Source organism: Carassius auratus, chromosome 8 (genome assembly GCF_003368295.1).
Source record: "Carassius auratus strain Wakin chromosome 8, ASM336829v1, whole genome shotgun sequence".
In the NCBI taxonomy this organism is placed as follows: Eukaryota; Metazoa; Chordata; class Actinopteri; order Cypriniformes; family Cyprinidae; genus Carassius; species Carassius auratus.
In genome coordinates, this window is record NC_039250.1 from 4,879,584 (window position 1) to 4,903,557 (window position 23,974).

Below are 23,974 nucleotides of genomic sequence, written 5' to 3' on the forward strand. Positions count from 1 at the left end.
ATCGTTTTCTTTTAATTAAGCTTCCAAATGAGGACCTTCTGGAATTTTTAAGCAAAGATGCTTTGAAATGTTGTCCATTGTGAAGAGCGCTACATAAATAAATTTGACTTAAGGTGGGGAACAGCACTGGGACATGTCATATTGTTTCAAAATATCTAAAAAAAAAAACCCTTTACAATCAGGTCATTTAAACAGCTCTGATGATAGAAACATCTCCTATTAAAAATTCACATATGGGTCAGTGGGCATTATTAATTCATTTTTAAATTTATTTAAATAATCAAATTTTGAACATTTGTTAAAAATGTATTCAATTCAATCAATCGTTATTTCTATATAATGCTTTACATAATATAATCTGATGTTTACAAGGGTGATTATATAAAAACATAACCACTCAGATGACTTTCTAAATCTTTTACTTTCAATCTTAAAAGACTGAATTTATTGTTACAGTATATACAAGTTAAAAGGTTTGTTAGTTTAATATATTCAAATTATTACCATGACCACATTTGATCTAAATGCTTATAAAACAATCATACAAAAATTCATCAACACAAATACACATATATATTAGAAGATCTCTATCCTGAACAACAGGGAAATGCACATGTGAGAATGTACTTCTGTGCAGTTTTAATGTGCTCCAATCTTGCCACGGTCTTGCACAGTATTGCATCTTTTGAGTGAGTCTAATCTTTTCAGTGCTGTGTCCCCTGGCAGGATGTCAGTGGTTATACGGGGTATCCATATTTGCTGTCATAACTGAGCGGAGGCCTGTGATCAGATGCAAGCACGCTGGCATCTCTTTGGACTCTGCCGCGTTCTGTGTGGGTGCTGCTGCGGCCCGATCCGACCCGTGAGACATCGGCTTTGCCCACAGAGCTGTAATGGATCCCCGAATGGACACGATAATTTAGTATAGAACGGAAGCTGGAGTTACGGCTGCCTGGGCGACTCTCTGGAGCTGCAGAGTCCTCCCTAAAACATGGTAGTGGAAAGAAACATGTCAGTTGATGTTATCCAAATGGAATATTTACAGTATAGCCGCAGTAGAAAGAGGTCGCATGCATGTATCTGTGACTAATCCAGTTGAGAGCATCACTACTGGGTGTGGTTGTGACTGATGAGTAACCAGTACTCCTGATTACTCAGAAGGCTTTTACCCATGATTTGTTGTGAAACATTCTTCAACTATGATCTACTTTCGCTGCTGAAGGGAAGGTTATGAGCATGTAGTCAGACTGTATGCCAGTGTTGAGCCCATTCAAACCGCTCACGTTTTTGAGACAAAAATACTTTGAATGGAATTTATACCCCCCACCTCTAATTATTCTAATTATTTGACATTACTCAACTTATTTTGATAAGTTACATGAAATTCTAATTTGAATGTTTAATGTAATTTGAATTGAAATGACTTGTACAATCAAGTTGATTATGCTTAAATTTCCTCTAGCAACTGAATTTAAGTTTTTAGGTTAAATATGTGGAAAGCCTTTGTTGTACAAAAAGGTAACACTTTAGATTAGGTAACACCTATTAGTTGCTTATTAGCATGCATATTTCTAGAATATTAGCCATGTATTAGTGCTAATTAAAAACATATTAATACCTTATTCTACATTCCTAATCTTACCCAATACCTAAACCTAACAACCTTACTAACTATTAATAAGCAGCAAATTAAGAATTTATTGAAAGAAATGTCGTAGTTAATAGTTAAATAGTGTTACCTATTCTAAAGTGTTACCAAAAATGTAAACTAGCGCCACTTGCGCTTTATTGATTTTCACCCTTTTTAAGCCAAAATTAGCATATTAAAAAAATTTTTTTAGAAACTTGTGATACAAAACAGTGCAAAGTTGTCTTAATGCACTGCAATTCATCAACTGGTGGAGAATGGAGATATCTATTAGTTGACATTTGTCCCTATTCAACTGCAATGTCTTGCGTTGATATTCTGGACTTGAGACAGCAAAGGCATTAATAATGCATGTTCACACTTTGCCTTATAATTAAAAATTATATATAACTAGAACTTCTTGTGGAAGTGACATATGGTGACATAAGCCATGCTTCTCCAATCACCCTCCCCTGCTAGCTTTCGTTCATCTGCCTCCATTTTTAAATGCATCGCCCACATCTCAGCATTCAATCAACCACCAATCCATGCAGACAAAAATATATTCTGGACTAGAATTCTTTTCCAAGAATTAAAAATTATTTTCAGCATTTTATCAAGTATTTCCCTTGTTTTAGTTCAATCGTGGCCACAATATAAATTGCAGCCATACATTGTAGCCAGATTTAACTGTTGGAATTTATTCTTAATTTGGGGCCATTACTTCAGTTTTATTTCAATTTAAAATAAACCAAGAAATATCTCACCTGATCTCATTGGCAATCTCTTTTTCATAGCGTCGCTTGTTGCAACAGCAAATCAGGAGCCAGATTAGCAAAAGGAGGAGGAGCAGCAACAGCAGTGCACCAATCACAGCTCCAGCAATCACTCCCGCTTTATTCGTTGCTAGAGATGAAAGATTTAGATAAAAGACAGATTATGCAGTGGCTCATGCTTAACCCGAGAAACAGTTAATCTGAAGTTTCACGAAATATTCAGTCTCACGAAATCATCTGGAGAATAAATAGGTTTATGAAAATAACGTGGGCACAAAAACTCTTCATATTTCATTCAAGGACACTGCATGATGGCCTCTATAAACAGATAAGCTTCTGCAGTTACCCTGAATATGAGGTATGAACAGAAATCTGCTGAATACATAAGAGAATGTCTGGATTTTTCTAGATTTAAGGTGATTGGCATCTGCTCCTGTTACATCACATTTCTTTTTAGGTGTGTTCACAGTGTTGCACATTAAAACCAATCACACACGATTCTTTTGAGCTTATGAATTCAACAGCCAATCAGAGGCATTCAGATGTGTCATCAGTGAAACACCTGAGTTTTGTACAGTGTGCACATTCGCTGACTGAATACTACACTCTCGTGAATACTCATCATAAACAAAATAAGCAAATGTACGTACCATGTAAGTATGTAAGAATGTATACAGCCTCATTGATTATAATGGGATTTTTTTTTTTAAGTAATAGACTGAAGTCAGTGACTGATAATGTAAATGTTCTTTGTTCGCTTTCTGTATAATTCATGCGTTGTTAGAATAACCATGCATGAAAGCTTTATAATTAGTAACTTACAATGCTTTGTATTAAATTGTGATCACATTAAATAAGTGACTAAATAAATAAGTAAATAAGTGACTGCAAAATGACTAATCGGGATTAATCGCATTCAAAATAAGTTTGTTTACATACTATCTGTGTACTCTGTATATTTATACATGCATTTATATATATATATATATACATACATACACACATGTACACACGTACATATTAAGAAAAACAATTAGATTTATATATAAAATGTATATATAATTTATTAATATAAATAATAATAATAATAATAATAATAATAATATAAATTGTATTAAATACATAAACATACACATATTTTTTTACATACGAGTGTGTATTTGTATATACATAAAAATATACACAGTGCACACACATATAGCATGTAAACATTGTGATTAACTGTTATGCAGCCCTACATTAAATATAAATTCAATGACATGACACCAATATCTGGCTCTTGAAGACTAAAAAGACAGGTTTATGGTGTAATTAACATTAGGCTACTTTAGCCCTACCCTGGAGTTGGTTCACAGGTTTAATTCTTTCTTTTGTCTTTCTGTCAGAGACATGACACTTGATTTGACAGGTTGTTGTTTGATGCGCTCACTTTGACGTTAAGTGAAGCTTAGGTGTGATGATACATTCCCGACCCACCCATACTTACGGTTATATGCTTGAAGGGCGTATGTGCATCGTTCAGTGCCTACTTCATTGCTGACCTCACAAAGGTACCTCCCTGTGTAGCTTTCACTGTGGTTTCTGATCAGCAGCTCTCCGGTCTGGGGACCTTCAAACAAAAGAGCCATTCAGAATGTGCAGCCATTGCAAAAAGCCCTGCAGCATCGTTTACAGCAGATTGCACACAGAAAAACTTGTTTGGTTGCCATGAGGCTCAAAAAATGTTTTTGTTTTCATCTACAGCAGCTGTATTTGGCTTGACAACGCACAGGCCTGAAGCTATTCAAGCAGTACCAAATATTAAACTTTCACTTGAAGTATTTACTGAGTAGTGTTGCACTAGACCTGCGTTCACCAGTGGGAACTCACTCTGTGTTGCGGTTGGTGGCAGGTTTCCGCTTTCTTTCGTCCATGTATATTTTAGAGGAGATGAACCCTGGGAAGACTTGCAGCGGAGGGAAACGGTTCCACCCTTCTCCTCGCTACCTTCCACCCAGCATTTGGGGGGCGAAGGTCGTACTGAAAGAAACCATAAGAAAACAATCAGACGTGATGGACCAAATCACATCACAGATGCATGGAGCAAACAGATTTGTTTTGAACCCATAACATGTACTGGGGCTGGACAGTAGAAAACATATAATATATTTTTTTCATTTTAATTTGACATTTGACATACATGCTTGAAATACACATAACACCTGACTGCATGCATTCTGGTGCAACTCATCAGTTTTAAAAAATAAAATTATTCCTCATAGATAAAATCAAGCCATACTCATTTGTTTCCCCCTCATATCAAGTTTCACAAATGCGTCACATTTAAGGAAGTACAGCAGGCTGTAAATGCACTTTCATGTTGACACTCATATTTGCGAGTTGCGAGACAAGGAAGGACTATGAATTTTGTGTCACGATGTATAGAAAACTGAATGGCCACATGGAAATAATACTATTATTTTTTTATTAAAAGCATTGCATGATTTTTTGGGGAAGTTGTGGCCTAATGGTTAAAGAGTCGGACTCCCAATCGAAGGGTTGTGAGTTCTAGTCTCGGGCCGGACGGAATTGTGGGTGGGGGGAGTGCACAAACAGCTCTCTCTCCACCTTCAATACCACGACTTAGGTGTCCTTGAGCAAGGCATCGAACCCCCAACTGCTCCCTGGGCGCCGCAGCATAAATGGCTGCCCACTGCTCCGGGTGTGTGTTCACAGTGTGTGTGTGTTCACTGCTCTGTGTGTGTGCGCATTTCGGATGGGTTAAATGCAGAGCACAAATTCTGAGTATGGGTCACCATACTTGGCTGAATGTCACTTCACTTTCACAATGCTACCTAATTTTGTTGCTAGCCGAACCATCACAAATATACTGTGAAAATATTCAATATATTGTTTTTATAATTAATGAAAACTAAAAAAACATAAAAAATTAATCTTAAAAAATTATAATCTAGTAGAAAAATAAATATTTCAAAGTTTATATACATTTTATATATTTTATTATATTTGAGTTAGTTTATTTTATTAAAGTTAGCTGCCAGGGCACCATTTCTCATTTTCATTTAGTGTTCTTTGTGTCCTAAATTAACTAAAACTTAAGTAAAAATAAATGTAAAGCAGACATTATAAAATACAGACAGATTAAAAATCCCAAACTAATGAAAAATAAACACATAATATACACACACACACACACACAATAAAAAATATTGATAAAAACTAAAAATAAAAAGTATCATTATTATTTTGCTATTGCTATTATTATTATTATGGATATTGTTTTGTTAACTGGAGGGGAATAATTTATATGGATCAAAAGCGTAAAATATTTTACATGGCTGTACAACTATTCATTAAATGCTAATCAAGGCTGCATTTATTTGATCAAAAATACAGGACAAAATTTAATATTCTGAAATATTATTATGATGTAAATAATGTTTTTCTTTTTTTTAGTATACATTCAAATCTAATTAATTCCTGTGATCAAATTCTATATATATATATATATATATATATATATATATATATATATATATATATATATATATATATATATATATATATATATATATATATATATATATCTCAAATAGAAACAAGCTAGTCTAAAAATGAAACTATTCATAGAACCATTGGATGAAAAGCTTCCAGCACTGAGCCGGTGGGTGGAAATCATTGAGTCTCTAGACAGAGGAGGTGGCAGGGTTGGGCCGAGATTAGCAGAGGAAAACAGACGTGAACAAAGAGCGTCCACCCCACCTACCATTTCAGTCATGTCATCATAAGCGACTGGATGAAAGGGGCAGGCTAGGGAGGGGAGAACCGGTAAAACAGAAACCTGGCGGCTTGACAAGAGTGTCAGAACCGGTCAGCAGAGTCACAGAAAGAGCACATCCTCACCCAGCACTACTAAAGTGACTTTCCTCGAATCGATGCCGGGTGTCTTCTTCACTTTGCACTGGTACGTGGCTGTGTCCAAGACCTTGACGCTGGTAAGGTTGACCGATGCGTCGCTGCGGCTCGGGTCGCCAACAAACTTAAAGCGACTCATCAGGTCTGGGCTTCCTAGCTGGAACTGTTTCCCTCCAGTGTAGGATAAGATCTGTCAGACAGAGAAACACAGCTCAGTGAGTCTTATCTAATAAAACAGGTCTAACCACCTGCCGGCATTAAGACACAGATTTCTTCGAATCTCCACACGCATCCCAGGAAAACCTGAGTTTAAGCGGTTTGGACAAGGTAGAAATGAGAGGAAATGACAAAAAATCCATCAAGATGATACGACTGATGAGAAAACATTCCTACATTCTTGTCTTATCAAAAACAACAGATGTGTCATGCAGTGTGACAAATATTCCAGTCTCTCAGCTAACACGAGTTTAACTTTAGTGCCAATAACATTAAGTCCAAGTCAGTGTTATTTTTAATATGATTATAATGCTCTCATTTTTTTTTTTTTTTTGGTTTGTTATTTTAACAGAGGTCAGCGTGTAATGCAGGAATTCCTTGGTTTCGAAAATCAATTTTGAATTTAAATTCTAATTGGAATTAAAAGACGTTTTGACATTTGTTTTTTAAACACCTATATAGTTCATTCATTATTTTCATTGTATTTTATTATATTTAAAATATCATTAAATTGTAATTGATTCAGTTTTATTATAATTTATATTAATTAAGTAATTGAACTCTATATATAATTTATTTTATTTTGTTTATTTCAAGTATCCTTCTAGATTTGGTTAACTCTAATACCGATATTGTTGATGTACTATTAGTTTATGAATATTTTGAATTAGTTTTTAATTCAATAATTTGTGTGCTGCACTTTTGTCATTTGTATTAAATAACAATTTGATTTATTTTTATATTGTAACACACACACACATATATAAAATATTGGTTTTAGTTGAAAGTAATGAAAATAACCTTTATACAGTATATAACAGCGATTTAAAAATGCTATGCAAATAGATGTGGGTTCACATTGCCAATTACCCTAATGTCTTCTAAGAAACTTCTTTAGAAGTGTATTTTAAGCACATTCTGATGCTTTCTAAAGACGAAAGATCTATTTTCATCTTTGCTATTTCTCAAAGATGCTAGGACCAAGCCTGAGTATCAACACAGAATGTGCTTGAATGTGCTCAAATCTCAATTCTGTATTCTCAGCACTCTCTCACCAGCTCATCTTTCTGGGTCATGTCTTGACTGACGCGTGTCCACTCAATGTCCAGGTCTCCAGTATCCGCAGCATCCAAGGTGTATGTGCAGCCCAGAGTAACACTCTCCCCCTGGGCTTTCTTGAGGGTCTGTGGTCCTGTCGATGTCACCTGTACGGCCAAAGCTAAAGGTTCACAGAGTGAGAGACACACAGAATAATGGATTAATGGTCATTCATTCTGAACTGAAATTTTCCCTCTGTTCAAGTCAATGGTTCTCAAAGACATTGGTTAAAGCCAGTAAACATTTCTATAGTTCTGTCTTTACTACTCATGATATGGTCGGTTGCATTTTAGCATTTCCATTCAAAAACATTTTTCCTATCAGAACTGAACTTTTGTAACTTACCAATTGAGAACCCCTGCTGCGAAGCATTTTTGGCACATCGATTTTAAAGAGCTCATATCCTATGCTTTTTCGAAAGTCAGAGTTTCTTGAACCAAAAACAGATGCAATTTAGCAGCCGTGTGCAACAGATGCACACGCGCACACAAACTTACCATGAACAATGTATAGATAATGTTTTTGAGAATATTTAGAGCTTACAAAAATGTTTATTAATGTTCCTGATAAGTTATACATTTTTTTTTTAAATTCTATTTAAACGTTTTAAAACGTCCATTTTTAAATAATGTTTTTAAAAACATTTACATTTATTTACCTGGGTTATACAATTAAATGAACTTTTTATGTTTTTTTTTTATTTATATTTTTTATTTTCTCTGAACATTCTGAAACATGTAGCAACATAAAAAAATGTATATACCAAAACATTTCTGAAAATAAAAACATTCCATGAAAGATGTATGTTTTTTTGTGCTAACATCTTGAGTACATTCCCAGTTAACAAAATAAGAAAATTTGCTAACATTCCCAATTATGAAAATTGTATTTCTAAATGTTCTCACAATGATCAAAAGTGTGAAATGCTTTATATATATATATATATATATATATATTTTTTTTTTTTTTTTTTTTTGGTTATGTGATTGAGGGGAACATTCAATTTGATCATTTTGGGAACATCATAGAGAACTTTTGCATGTTTAAATGCAAAAAAAAAAAAAAAAAACATTATTAAAGTGAATATTAAGTTAACATTAGTGGAAGAACGTTCATCATTTTGAGAGAACCTTGCCAGTCCCTTGTCCAAAGTTCTGAGAATGTTTGTAAAATTTGCCAAAAGGCCACTGCTGTCATGGTTACACAAATGTAATCAAACAACAACAGTTTACTGTCATCAGAAACTGACTGAAGGAAAAGACATGATGATCTCTGCAACGTGAACAGAAGAGCTCCACAGTCCTCAGATACTCCTGTCAGTCTTTGTGTCTCAAAATCACCAAAAACTGCTTTGAGTACAGATGAGCAGTCTCTGCTAGGGGAGTCTGCTATTTATTTATTTTTTGGGGAGATATGCTACAGATTGTCACGTTCGTCTTGTTGTTAGCACCACCAAAACAACAGAACATGTCAGACGACTGTGTCATTTCTGTTAGTACTGTGCATTCACACAAAACACAGGGAGTGTCTGTGTGATTTATGGATCGTCTCTCTCAGCTGGAATAAAGACAGTCCAAGCATGAATGTGTTGAGCAACATGCTGGGTTAAAACCCTGAGAGCATCAATGCAATGCAATACAAAAGAAAAAAAGAAAATCACACATTTTCATGCTCTATCATTTCAGTGCATTTAATACACAGCAAATCCCGCTCACAGATAATGAATGACCTTATTGTTTTATGCACACTACATCTGCTGCTTTTTAAAATCTGAAATGCATTATAAAAGATGGCGGCGCGTCCACAGGCAGCGGCTTCTCTCTCTCCCGTCAGAACTGTATTTTTGTGTTTTTTTCGTCTTGTGTGTTGCAGTGTTTTTATACGTCTTCATTGCATACTGTTGTAAAAATACAGTGTATTTTTATGCTCTACTGTGTTATCTGTATGTAACAAGGGTCTGAGACTAATGCAATTTAAATTCTCTGTATGTATGTACTGTACATGTGGAAGAATTGACAAAAAAGCAGACTTGACTTGACTTGAATGACTTTACAAGTGCATTGAAGTGAACCTCAGATCAAGTAATATTCAGCGCTAGAAAGTGGAGTGGGAGGCCAGTGTAACTTCTTAATATGCAGGGTTAAGTTATGCATACCATGGTCACACTTAGACTGCTGTAGAAACTCGATACAGCTCACACAAAGTGAAAAGAAAAGTGACCTTTAACACAGAAAGCCCCCAAAGAGAATGTTAAATAAATTAATAAAAGTAATATTTTACACACCTGCATGATTCAGACATACTGCAGTGATGTATAATGCAGCCAAAGGTAAGGGGGAGTTAAAGCAGAACTTGCTCATCGCCAAATGTCAGCTTCTCTCACAGAAAACCTGGGGGGAAAAAGCACAGACTGTCATTGTCCCTCGCTCACTGGACACCTCATTTGCAAGCGTGAATCATCTGACTCTGATAAGGTTCTCACATATGGCAAATTCAAATGTCATTTGAGCTGAAATGAGATAGTCTTGAGTTTTGATTCAAAGGTGGAAAAAATAAATCATCTATCTATCTATCTATCTATCTATCTATCTATCTATCTATCTATCTATCTATCTATCTATCTATCTATCTATCTATCTATCTATCTATCTCTATATATGATATGATTCAAGTGAAATATATATGATAGACAATTTTTTTTTAAATATATTGTCTGTTTTATGAGGAAAAAAAATCTATATTTTATAACATTTCTGTTGAATAATATATTTTTTTTCTTGACTATTTTATAAAAGCTGAAATATCTAAAAGCATGTAAATAAAATACAATACTATATCATTACAAAAAATAGAACTATTTAAATTATTTTTGAAGTAGCATTAAGCACATTCACTATAATGAATTTATATATATAGGGATTATATATATATATATATATATATATATATATATATATATATATATATATATATATATATATATAAAGGATATTTTGACGAGATGGGCAAATCCAAACATCTCAAACACTGTCTGACTGATGTTTCTGCCTATTACTATTTGCATGCATGTATAAAATGCAAATCACTCAAGAGAATGCCAGTTCATACAGAATACGACTCAAACATTATAATGAGGTAGAGTTATCAGAAACAAAGGACTCTCAAACCACAGAAACTGTGATTGTTATCTTTATGTTTATAATTTTACATAGGAAGAAATCATGTGGCAACATAGATGCCAATAAAACACACATTAATTAAACCTTGAGGAAGAGAGTCCCCTAAAAAACTGAATAGAGCTTAAACATGTACTATACACACACACCTTTCAGAATGAAATCAGGCTGCTTTTAATTCAGTAAGCCTTATTTGAGCACTTGCTTGCTGACGGTCTACAGTAATCATTTCAGTCTCAGAAGAAATTAAATAAGCCAGAAAAACTAATTAATGGAGGTCAGAGCAGGCAAGAATTTCATCTCTGTTAGCTTTTATAAAGGGCAAAGTCCAAACTGCAGTCCTTCCTATCACAACAAGTTCTTTTGTTAACATACAGCTTACATAACTTAAAAAAAAAGGATTTCTGAGAAACAAATAAAAATTACCTTTTAATGGAACAACCAAATGTAGCGTAATCCAACAAACTCAGCGGTGCTATGAGGTGTTTTCTTTGCTAGTTCCTCTATCCAACTCTCACTCTCACCTGAAGCAGGTAAACAGGTGTTTCCTCTAAGGCTCCGCCCCTCACAGCCCTCCACCAATCACAGCTTGAGAGTCACAAACTCAGTGAAACTTGCTGCTGAACTGTCCATTTACACCTGACATCTTTGATTTGTGATTCATTGCTTCTGTGTAGGAATTTGAGCTTTCGTTTCAGTGAGTGTTTCCTCTTGGATTATCTGATGTGAAATGTGTTCAAAGAATCACAGTAAGTAAATGGATCAAATCAGCCATTTTGGCTCAAACCATGTGATTGAATCAAATGCAGTAAAAGAGTGCTTCTCACCTGTTATAAAAACAATGGTAATTTTAAATATACAACATAACTAGCTTTATAATCATCCATAGTTAGGATATCATAAACAAGGACATTTAAAAGAGCAGATTCACATATTTTTCTTGCTGGTTTTGAAACTGAAGGCCCTGCATCCAATCACGCATGCTGTTTTGGTACAAATATACCTGCTATTAGATAAGATGACTTCCATCGTTTGTCTGAAAGGCTACTTGCGTGATGACGTTTTATGGTATATTTATATATGATTGTTAATCGTATGTTACCTTGTCCTGCCCAGGGACTACAGATGAAATTTAGCTTGTAGCTAATTCTGGTATGGCTGAGTGCCATACACTGTCCCTGTTAAATAAACAAATAAATAAATAAATACTGATTCAATATTAGTGATTTTCTGTGCGTTAGACTGCGGTTTCTGGATTTACAAAACTGTGCTTATTCTTACTTGGTCTGTGCCATGTGAGTCATTCTGAATTTGTTTGGCCTATGCAATTCTGGGTAATTTTAATACAGTTCATGTTATGTTTTCTAGCATAATTTTGCTTACATTTGAGAAACAATTTAGGCATTTTTCTAATGCAAGCCCCATCTTCACCATGTCACGTGTTGCACATTGAATGATTGCTCGAGTTTGCTTGGATTTTGTGATCAGTTTTATTAGTTTTATCAACATTTATTTTTATATTAGGCCCAGTAGGCCAATATGTGTCTGTTTATTTTGGAAATGAGCAGAAGCTGATGTAAAAATGTAAACACTGCAGTGTTATTTCGCGGGGGAATCAGATCTGCTCAGACACTAATTATCACTACAAAACATGTACAATACTTGATTCTCCTTGCAGACACTGTAGGCTATGGATGTGTGTACACAGACTCCGATGAAGTTTTCTGTCAGTCAAGAGCTCTTTTGATCATCGACGCCTCCTCAAACTCCCACAGCTACACACGGAGCCGTGGATATGCTGATATGATCACCCTGGCAACATCACGAGTCACTGAGGACTAAATAAAAAGGTGAGTGTAAACGTGTGCACAATTCAGAGTTTAGGAATCGGGTTTAATTCATGGGTGTGAATTAGAATTTTGCAGGGATGTGTTTGTGCACTACAAAAACAGTCCCCCTCCCCCCTTAGGGATCGGAATGAATTTAAATTTAATTTCAAATTCAAAGAACTACTATACAGAGAGAGTACCATTGTATATTGGGTACCATATGTCAACATTTGATTGATTGACCCCTTATGAAAATATATCCATATACAAATTCCACAGATTGCTAAAGATTTTGCAAACTGTGAGTCCATAAACAGTAAAACAAGTCAAGATGGGTACAAAGTATTTATGCATTGTTAATTTTAGAAGCGGTAAAATTTCTAAAACAATGTATCAGACAACATACATTTTTATTTAAGATTTTCAACTAATTTTTTTGCTGGCACATGCAGCAATTTTATAAATGTCTTTGATTCTAGACTTGAATTAAATTTCAACATCATCTTGCTTTCTTATTTCAAAATGAACCACTTTGGAATTGGACTCTAAAAGGCATTCTGAATTGACTTCTAAACAGTACACGACCCTGGTGCGGTTCAGGGATGCTGACTTGCCACAAACTGGCTCAATGGTGTAAATGACCAAAGGTCTGTTTTTGAGATTCGGGCTGATTCTTTGCTAAAACCAAAGCAATGCTCTTCTCATCTTACTTTTGTGGCAAGCTAATAGATTTTTTTTTCCTTTGCTTCAAGGCCGTCAGCTGCTACACAGCTAATCGTTGAGATAGCGGCCGCTGATAATTGGTGCAGATTGGAAGATAAAGACCATTCAATGTAGTCGTCCATGAAGACCTTGAGATAGAAGCTTTAAGAATTCTTATCTCTCTTTTTCAAGTACATATAAAACATATTGTTGTGGTTTTCAATGAAGCGGTTCATCTGTGAGCTCAGTCCATTATTAGTGAAAAAATATTGACAGGATAAAAGGACGTCAGGGGACATGATCATACTTTATGGTTTTGTATATGGTGCAGTGCTTTGAAAACAATTCAAAATAATGTTTTGTTGTGCAGATGACAAATGAATTGCGCCGTATAACATCTGACCTTAAAGTACTACCACAGTTCAAGACAGTACAGCATTTTCAATAATCTGTGATTAAGTGTCATACAGACACAGCGGCAGCAGAAATCTCTGAAACACTTCAGCTCATGAGTCAGCTGGAGATGTGTGACCCATTTTGACTCGTAAACATGATTTCATACACAACTTATGGAGTATTTCCAGAAACACTAACAATAGATATGTTTCTAATTAAGGCTTGAAATGCCATATTAGTTTATAGATATTTTGAAACTCTTAATAAATGAATGTTTACTTTATGGACCACTTTGTTTCCCAGAATGATTTAATGTACTCTAATATTTAATGTCAATATTTGTTATTATTGAATTATCTGAAAACAGTTTGGTGGACCTTTTTAGTGCTGACTGGCAAAATTATAGTTAAATAAGGAAGCTGCACTGAATAATTTATTACTACACTAGTATTGGGATTTATAAAGACTCCCAGTGTAATTTATTTTTAAGAAACCAGGAAATGGTGAGTGTATAGAGAACATATACTGTGCAAAAATGTGAAACTGGACCACAAAACCTGACACAATGGACAATTTTTTTAAATGAAGGTTTATGCATCATCTGAAAGCTGAATAAATGAGTCATTCCATTGATGCATGTTTTGTTAGGATAGGACAATATTTGGCTGAGATACAACTATTTGAAAATCTGGAATCTGAGGGTGCAAAAAAAAAAAAGATATATAAAATTCAAAATATTGAGAAAATCACCTTTAAAGTTGTCCAAATTAATTTCTTAGCAATGCATATTACTTATCAGTAATTAAATTGTGATATATTAACAGTAGGAAATGTACAAAATATCTTTACCTAATATTTTAATGATTTTTGGCATAAAAGATCAATTGATAATTTTGACACAAACAATGTATTGGCTATTTCTACAAATATAGTCTACCTGTGTAACTTATGACTGTTTTGTGTTCCAGCGTCACAAATAATTCTAACTGTCATGAGAAGAGCTTTTGTATCATTTCATATCATTATGTTTAGTAGAATCTGTTTATATTACTGTGACAATGGGATTCTTTTAGTTGTTTTTGCATGTGGCAGAAAGCATAGGTTAATAGTTTTTGCTGCATGAGACAGTCTCTGTTTTTTGGTGAAACTGTGCCTTCCCATGACTCATGGTGTTTTTGTTCTTCTTATTTCTGTTTAATGTGAGAAATACTCCACATATGTGCCTCCATATGGAGTTCTGGAGGAAAGAATTCATCCCAGAATATATCCTAGATAATCTCATGATGGTGGAAAACACATGAGCCATGAGTTGTTTTCTCGAGTCTACTTTGATTTAGTCACGTTCAGTGAGGGTCAGGCCAGCATTTCAGTTTGATTTATAATGTAATATGTTGCAGTTACCAGCTCAACCATTTTATTTACTCATCAAAGACAGGTGTTACTTACTAAGTGTTCAGTTTGGACCCTGCTGACACCTACTGGTGTGGATGCAGCGACATGCAAAAGTGTTTTTGGTTAACAATGTATTCACAGGCATATCTGACTCCTGAGATCTTAGTTAAACGTGTGTGTATTATGTATCTACTTTCCTGCAACACCTTTGCAAAAGCAGGGAATGTCCTCAGAACATTCTGGCAAGGTTCTCTGCAAGGTTTTCTAAAAACATTAGCATAAAAATGTTGTTTATACATTTGTTCATGAAAGTTTTTTTTCCCCTTTTCTAAATGTTACTGCATGTTTTAGAACATTTAAAGAACATTCAAAAGCCCCATTCCCATGATGTTTGCAAAATGACAAAAGTATTATGTTCCCTAACTATGTTTGCATAAAAAAACAGTTTGAAACATTTTTAAATCTGGATGTTTTGAACATTCAGAGAGCATAATGTAATGTTTTCCTAACTTAATGTGAACATCAGTGGAATGTTCTGGAACATACTTTATTGTTCTTAGCTGGGACACACAGGAAGCAAGTTTGTATTCTTTATATTGAGCCAAAAGGACAACTTGTGACTTTAGATTCCCCGGCTGGTCAAAGGTCCTTTTGCTATGTGTATTCGCAGGAACATAAAGTTTAATCGCACCTTAAAACGTCTGTTTCTAGGCAGCTGGTATGAGTCTTAATCACTTTAAACTGTGTTTAAAGCAGCACCAAAACATGGATAAAATGACGTGGTACACCTTTAAATTGGCCTCCGCCTCCCATCCGAGTGTGATTCAGTCAGCTTGAAAGTGTTTTAACTTGAGTTATTGGGGTCACATGAGGTAAAGCACACGGGGAAACGCTGCGCTTGTCGTCCCGCGACTGCTTTCACTCAAATGATAATGGGCTCTTTAGAAAGCGAGGCCGAGGTTATGTTCCTCATTGTGCTATTGAATGCAAATGCTGGATTGGACTGCTGCCACCTGTTGGCTCCCCTGATTTATTTCACAGAGTGCTGCGCTTTTGTTTATTTGTACCTTTTGGTACTGAAGCGGAGAAGGTTGCTCGGTGGTTTTCTTCTGAAATTCCCCAGCTGGTCAGAAAGCCACTCTTCTGAGTAATGAGATCTTGAATTGGACTTTTAAAATGAGAAATGTGAAACGCAGTCACCTTAATAGACATGCATTGTCATTACAATCCACACGATTTGACCATTAGAATCTAAATTCATGGTTCATTTGATGTGCCTTTGCGCACCGAGAGAAACCGTATTCAGTTGCAGCTGCTCTGTTTTGGTCCGTGGTGTGAATTTCTTAATAAGCAGAGTAATTTATCTTTGCCATCCGTAGATGGATGCAGTGACAGCTCGGCAGGATGCCTATTAGTAGGTTTGCTGTAGCGCTGCAACACCAGCATTGGACCTGATCAAACCTTGATGTTGTTCTGCTGCAGAACAATGTGTGATGAGAGAGAGGCAGTCAGGAAGAGGGGACATCAGCCGACAGGGCTAATTCTGCAGAATAGGAGATGACATGTAATTATGCAGCATCGATCGGCAGGGAATACGCTTGATCATGCTGTGACTGTACATTGGTAATTTGGCCCATGGGCTCTCTGAAATTCTGAGTCAGAATAGTCAAAAAACCTTAGGCATTCATTAAAACGAAGAAAGAAGTGATGCCTCACAAATTGCACCTGGGTTTATGTGAATGCAGCAGTGTAGAGAGATGCATGTGGCGCACAAGCGCTGTGATTATGTGCTTTCTACATGTAGAGATGCTCTTAACCCCATGATAATGCATGTGCATGGACGTGCATGCATCGTTTTCCTTCTACTATTCAAATCACTGAAGTAGTTGAAATGTGGTTCCAATTAACTGAAGCTCATTAATTGAATCTGGCTCAATTCACAAGACCTTGAATGTAAGCTGGAACTCCAATTAAGAGCTTAAAATCTTATCTTAATTTGGATTCATGGCTATTCTAGGCATTACTGTCCAGTTGTTCATTAGGGAGTCTCCTGCTGGCATGTGTTGTGGATCTTGCGGTCTCGAACTAGTTAACTAATTAACTAGGGGTATTATCTAAGGTGTTTATAAATGCTGAAGTTTGCTGATTAGTCAGTTTGAATATCTCTTGTCACACTTTCAAGGAAAGGATGAAAGAAGATTGTTTCTGTCTTGTATTTCGTTGAAATGTGGCTTCAGTTAGCTTAAGCTCATTAATTGAATCTGGCTCAATTCACAAGACTTTGAATGTAAGCTGGGATTCCTATTAAACACTGAACATTGTTTAAGATCTTATCTTCATTTCCATTAGGTATTACTTTGCAGCTGTTCGTCTCCTGCTTGTAGATCTCTGTTAACTATCTAGTGTTAGATTTTCTGAGGTGTTTATGCATGCAGTAGTTTGCTGATCGATTGGTCAGTTTGAATGTCTTTGGTTTGTTTAGTCAAATGGTCAAGGAAAGGATGAAAGAAGATTGTAACCAAAGCTGTTGTCTCCTTTCTCTCAGGGAATGTTTACAACCATAAAGTTTTTGCAAGCATGTACAAGCAAAGCAAGTTTTTGAAAACAATAACATAGTTTTATCCATGTCATGCACATGTGTATAGAAATGTGCGCTGGTGAGTTACTTACTAAATGACATCGCCAACTACTGGCCTGGCATGAATACTACATCATTTTTAGTCATTGTCGTTGATCTGTGTGAACGGGGATTGTTTTGACAATGTCTGTATGCCAAACTTTTCAAAAGCGAGAAGGAAAAATTATTACATTTTTAGCACAATCGATGTCCTGTAAACATATCCTCAGTGTGGCACTTGAGATGTTTTTCCAGGGTAACTGTGTTTAAGATTCAAGCCCGTCTTTCCTGAGCCATGAGCTCTTTGTTCCTTAAGCTATGCTTTCTCTCTTTATTCTCTATACTGCTCCAGTTTTATTATTATGATGTTAATGTTTCTGACATTATTTTGGCATTCAGCCTGAAACATGTAATACCTCCCTATAAACATGCAAAAAGCAAATATTCTTGGCAACGTACTAAAACAATAGGCAAAATAATATGAAAACCCAAATATGCAGTTTTGTGTGTGCATGAGCTCATAACTGAACATACACTATCATTCCAAGGTTAGGGGTTGGTAAGATTTTTCAAAATGCTTTTGACAAGTCTCTTATGCTCACCACAACTGCATTTATTTGATTAAAAAATACAGTAAAAACATTAATTTTGTGAAATATTTTTTATAATTTAAAATACGTTTTCCGTTTGAATGTATTTAAAAATTTATAAAAAAAATTTCCTGTGATCAAAGCTAAATTTTCAGCATCATTCCTGCAGTCTTCAGTTTCATACAATCCTTCAGAAATTATTGTAATATGCTGATATTGAGCTAATATGCTCAACAAACATTTCTTGTTGTCAATGTTGAAGACAGTTCTGCTTAACACTTTTTTGAAAACCAGTTTCCAGCAGGGTTCTTTGATGAATAGAAAATAAAAAACAACTTATGTGGAGTAAAAACCTTTGGTAACATGATTAATGTCTCTACTGCCACTTTTGAACAATTTAACGCATCCTTGTTGTGTGTCCATTTGAATCTTTATATTTCAGAAGAAGTGATGATTGTTTCATTCCTAAAGTGAAAAATGTTTGTTTTAACATTGTATATGACTTCTGGTAATGAGAGGACACAAGCCAGGTGCAGAAATCATTAATATAATGACTATGACTTTTGACCAGCGTTCTGTTCCTAAACCTAGTGAGCTTCCTCCACAGACAGCATTTAAAGACACCACAGATGCTCCTGCTGCGGAGCCTGTTCCAAAACATAGCCAACTTAATTTTGCTATAATACTATATTTATGGGGTGGATAATTTTATCAGTTGTTTATTATTCATGCAAACATACATATTGCCCACCAAACGTGTTATTTCGGATAGTCAAGATTACAAAAGACAATACCTGAGAGTCAGTACCAGTGGTGCAGAAGGTCAAATGTGTGTCATACATACTCTGACATGATCGACCCGGGTTTGAATCTGCCTTTTAGCGAAAATTGTTGCCTTTTCAAATTTCAAATCACATCAGAAATGCATTTATTTTCAATGAAAATTAAGAAAATAATCAAAAAGTTAAGGGTAGGGGTAATGAAGGCTTTATTGTCCCAATAAGGTGGCATCCATTAAAGTAGACTCAAGTTATTATTGCATACTGTTTTATAATACAATACTTAGGTGCAGATAAATGCCACTATTTGCAGTAAGTGGTATACAAAGCAGAAACTCCTGCTATTTTAACATAGCATAAATAGAATATAGATATTTGCACTTAGTGTAACTTAGTTGCCTTTTTTGATAACTGCCAGACTAATGACTAAAATATTAGACTAGACTAATAAAAACCTATAAATAAACCAAAATTATTTCAAATATTTTGGAAATTAGATAAGAAAAAGTTATCGGTGACCCTAAACCGCAACTTCCTACTTTATTAACTTTTCTAAAGTGTTAAAATTAGTGGAAAAACAAGTAAAAAATAAAAAAAATGCTTATAATAGCTGGATCAACTTTTTGCCCATTTTCAGTTGTCCGGGAGAGTCGCACGGTGACGCGCTTCCAAGATGGCGACGGCCCTCTCTGCACACTTTGAGGTTCAAAAACGCTCTTCAGGAGTCTACGGGTGACGTCATGGACACTTCGTCCATGTTTTTATACAGTCTATGACTCTCACTCATAACTCTATGAGGACTCGTTCCCTTTGGAAGCATCTCGCAGTGATCATATTCACACCACAGACGCTAAACATTCTGATCTATACATGCAGACATTCATACGAGTTGTCTACCAGCAAATTAGTCAATCAGAGAACAAATTTTATTTTCGAACATGAAAAATGTACCATGGTCCAGACCCCGGTGACAGGCACGTGCACAGGTAGGGCTCAACCTGTGCAGAGCACATGCCCTTTTTGCCCTTACACTCCGAAGTGCCCTTTTTTTGGTGGTGTTTTTTTTTTTTTTAATCAATGCTATTGGTCACCCTTTACGTCTGTCTGTCTGTTTTACCAAATGAAAGTTCTTAAAACGAGCTTGTGTAAATCTTATTCGATCCGCAAGCGGTCAGTAAGCTGATAACTCCGCCCCCTCTATATTCATTGAATCAACTGAAGTTCCACAGCAGCCGCACAGTAGACAACAGCTGAGCTGAACAAAGTTTTGCGAAGGGTAAATAAATATCTTGTTGTTTGAATAAGTACTACTAAACACTGTCTATAAAGGCTCATATTTTATTTATTTGATGTCTGACTGACCCACTGACTGAGACATGTGGGACGTCGCCTGAGAGAGAGGGCTAGCATTTGCCATCTAGTCATAGCCAATACATAGCCAACACTTAAATAGCCTGTGCATACAGTAGCATTTCATCTTTTATAAAATGCTAATTTGGCCAAATGCATTTTACCACAGGAAAAACTGAGCGCTCCGTCTATATAGCTACAAAAACTAATTTGTAACCTAGAAGAAAATGTAATGTGATCCCGGCAGCGGCAGGCGCCATCGCCGTTTTAATGACGGACAGAAAAAAAAATCACATTTGCACACATTCGCTGGTCAAAAACGATATATTGATAAGTAATACAACAACATATAATTTGTTTTTACCATCGGAAAATCATAACAGGTGCGCCCCCGCGCTGTTTCATACTGGAACTTACACAGCGACGAGTGATCCTCGTCACCTAGATAACTATATTTCTAAGAAATTTCTTCTTTGATTTATGATTGCTGATACACTTAATTTATTAACATTTAGGCTAATCATGTTATGGTATACTCTCTGTATACTCTCTGTATAAAATGTTGTAAAACATGGTTTTACTACAGTAATGTAGTAGTAACTAAAAAAAAAAAAATTACAGAAGATCACTGAAATCTTTATATTTTATCATACAGAATGTAATTCGTGATTCATTCCAAGGGTTCATTTATTTGATCCAAAATACAGCAAAATCAGTAATATTGTGTAATATTTTTACAATTTTAAATAACTGTTTTCTATTTGAATATTTTAAAATGTAATTTATTTTTGTGATCAAAGCTGAATTTTCAGCATCATTACTCCAGTATACTCTTCAGTGTCACGTGATCCTTCAGAAATGCTTTTCACTGCAACTGTACTTTTCACACTATTTTTATTTATTTTTTCATTGCTGGCTTATTTTAGGGAAAGTGTAGTGAATAAGAGACCTTCAAGAGACCAACATCCCTGGTCCACCACAGTATCAAATTTTAGCCAGATACATGGCTCACAGAAGGTTGCTGTTGTATTAGGTTTAAAGAAGCCCTTAAAACCCTGTTTATCTATATTATCTAATTATCTAATATTATTATTATGGTTGTTATTAATCGTGAATAAATCTAAAGCTTTTGAGACTATTATTTTGTGTTATTGAATTTGTCATGAAGATGTGATCATTTCATCCTTTTATGCAGGCTTACTAAATAATCTTGATATAAAAGGGTGGGGGGGGGTGCCCTTTTTCAGTTTCAGCACATGCCCCTCAAAAGGTCTGTGCACGGCCCTGCCCGGTGACCTCATAGCTGGCTACGGCCATGGATGCTGTCTACTTAGGCAGCTCAGTATTTGAATCCTTCAGTAGTCTAAAACTTCGAAATGGGAGCTGTGTAGCACCTGAACAATTTTCAGTGTAACTGAACACTGATTAGAATCTGATGCCATCATTGTAGACTCTGATAAATGCAACTAAAATAGTTTTCATGATCGGGTTGAAATTTCATCATTTCAGCCTGAGGTGCTTGCCTTCATTTCCACACTGAACTATCTAAGATGAATCAAAGATTTTAGGAATATATTGTGCTTTGAACTATCTTTTATCTCTTTGCACAGACACAAGAGACGTCTTTATGACTTCAATTAAACCTCCTCTGTTTACTCTACTGCAAGATCTGCTTGAAGACGCTGGTCTCTGTGAAAGTCAGTGCTGGCGCCCTTCGTCATATGGTAATCGCCCTTGCTTGCGAAAAGGAGGGATGGCGGCCAAACCGGACTGGATTTGATCTGCGTCCAGGGCTCTACTGATAACCCCATCTATCTTACTTGATATGGCAAAAAGGGCCTCACTAATAACACCAACGGGGTGGCAAACTCACTACCTTGACAGATGTCCAAATCACTGGTAAACAACAGAAAGCGGGTGAAAAGAAATAAATGACCGTTTCGAATCCGCAGGGAGGTTGAAAATGTCTGAAGACACGCCAGGAGAGGAAGCTGAGCTTTGATTGGAGCTGGAAACAGGGAATACAGGTGCATATTTTTCTTTTAAGGAAAGATGTCGCCTCAATGAGCCAATGAAGATCAGCCGTACGCCTGAGGAGCGTTCAGTCTTTAAATGACTTTTATGTCACTGTGCACCTGTCAGATACTATTATACTATATATGTTCACCCATTGTACAATGACAATTCAGATTGTGCCCACAATCTCATATAATTATAATATAATATAATATAATATAAGAATCTTAATATCAGCAGCTTGGACTTTCAGACTACACAATTTGAATGCTTAAGAGATGTTGACATTTTGCATGACACTTCCTATACATAAGTGCAATTCAAAATAATTAATTACACAATGTGCAAGTAGTCTGGAATGGTGATGACATTATAATTTGTAGCTGCAAATGCCATTTTAATAGCACTAGAACATAAGCAGGCATATTTTTAAAAGACTCTCCAGAAGTAATTCATTAGTCTTATCCTACATTTGAAGAGGGTTCATTGTCAAAACGGCCACTTGTGTTTGGCTCCTCTGTTTCTCCTGTGAACTGTTTTAATCCCCACAGCGCCGTTCGGTCAGCGTACACTTATCATATTTGTCCAGCACAGGTGCCAGTTTCAGAGAGCTGATTTACTGGCTCTGGACCGGCTCTGAGGAATTGAGCTTTGCTGAAAAGTGGCTCTAAATGTCTACAGCTGCTTTGGCCTCTTGATATTGATGATTATAATTGTGGATATTAATTTATTAAGAGTCTTCTTTGCAGGTAAACTGTTATAGTGCAGGGTGTCCAAATTCTTTGTGCATGTGATATTCATATAAGGTAGCCGAAGCTATTAAAGCATATGTGCACAGATCAGTAAATTATAAAGTTTAACCTCTTTGACTTTATGCTGTTTTGTGTTCATCTGCTTCTTGTACATTGACTGTCACTCTATATAGACTAATACAATCAAATACAACAATTTCTCAATATATAGGCTACTGACAATTACGTTCACTTCAAGGGTATAAGATAACTGGACACTTTCAACTGGATACTTTTTCTAAATCGGAAATTTGGAGCACAGAATCCTTTGATTCAGATTGGAACTCCTGTGTGGGTTCACAAATCATTTGATTCAGATCAGGACTTTGGAGTGCGTATCGCAAAACCATTTTTTCTGATTTAATTATTTATAAAAAAATTGATATGAAACACTACAAAACATTAAATCATTAAGGCAGTAAAGGGAAAGAAAGAATACACAAATGCAAATCCTTTGAGGTTGTCACTCTGTACATCCCTATAATATGTCTGATCAGTTTTGTGATCAAAGCTCTACAGTTTCAAAACATTTCATGCAATGCAATGCAATGATAACTGAGAGATGAACAAATAAACTTCAAAATCCTGATGACCATATTTGAAAAAAAAAAAAGAAAAGAATGATGTATGGGTAATCACTAAACCTACTTAATCCCAGTAAGTGTTTATCTTAAAATATTACTAAAAACAAAATGTTTTCTTAT

At 35.5% G+C, this 23,974-nt stretch overlaps 1 protein-coding gene and 1 long non-coding RNA gene across 3 annotated transcripts; one reads left to right on the forward strand and one right to left on the reverse strand.

Annotated features, from left to right (window-relative positions):
• Positions 1 to 255: 255 nt before the first annotated feature.
• Positions 256 to 11,369, reverse strand: LOC113107048 (coxsackievirus and adenovirus receptor homolog). Its single transcript, XM_026269188.1, has 8 exons — positions 11,235 to 11,369; positions 9,917 to 10,022; positions 7,590 to 7,753; positions 6,307 to 6,508; positions 4,273 to 4,422; positions 3,890 to 4,012; positions 2,395 to 2,533; positions 256 to 984 (listed from the first exon to the last, which is right to left on the reverse strand). The coding sequence occupies exons 2-8, from the start codon at positions 9,990 to 9,992 to the stop codon at positions 738 to 740; spliced, it is 1,101 nt and encodes a 366-aa protein (XP_026124973.1). The 5' UTR covers positions 9,993 to 10,022; positions 11,235 to 11,369; the 3' UTR covers positions 256 to 737.
• A 74-nt stretch (positions 11,370 to 11,443) lies between these two features.
• On the forward strand, positions 11,444 to 22,657 carry LOC113107057 (uncharacterized). 2 transcript variants are annotated; one of them, XR_003292614.1, is made up of 3 exons: positions 11,444 to 11,557; positions 12,487 to 12,658; positions 22,074 to 22,657. It is a non-coding gene; the product is annotated as an uncharacterized LOC113107057 (long non-coding RNA). The 2 variants fall into 2 exon arrangements; XR_003292613.1 differs by lacking the exon at positions 22,074 to 22,657 and adding an exon at positions 13,390 to 14,014.
• Positions 22,658 to 23,974: the final 1,317 nt, after the last annotated feature.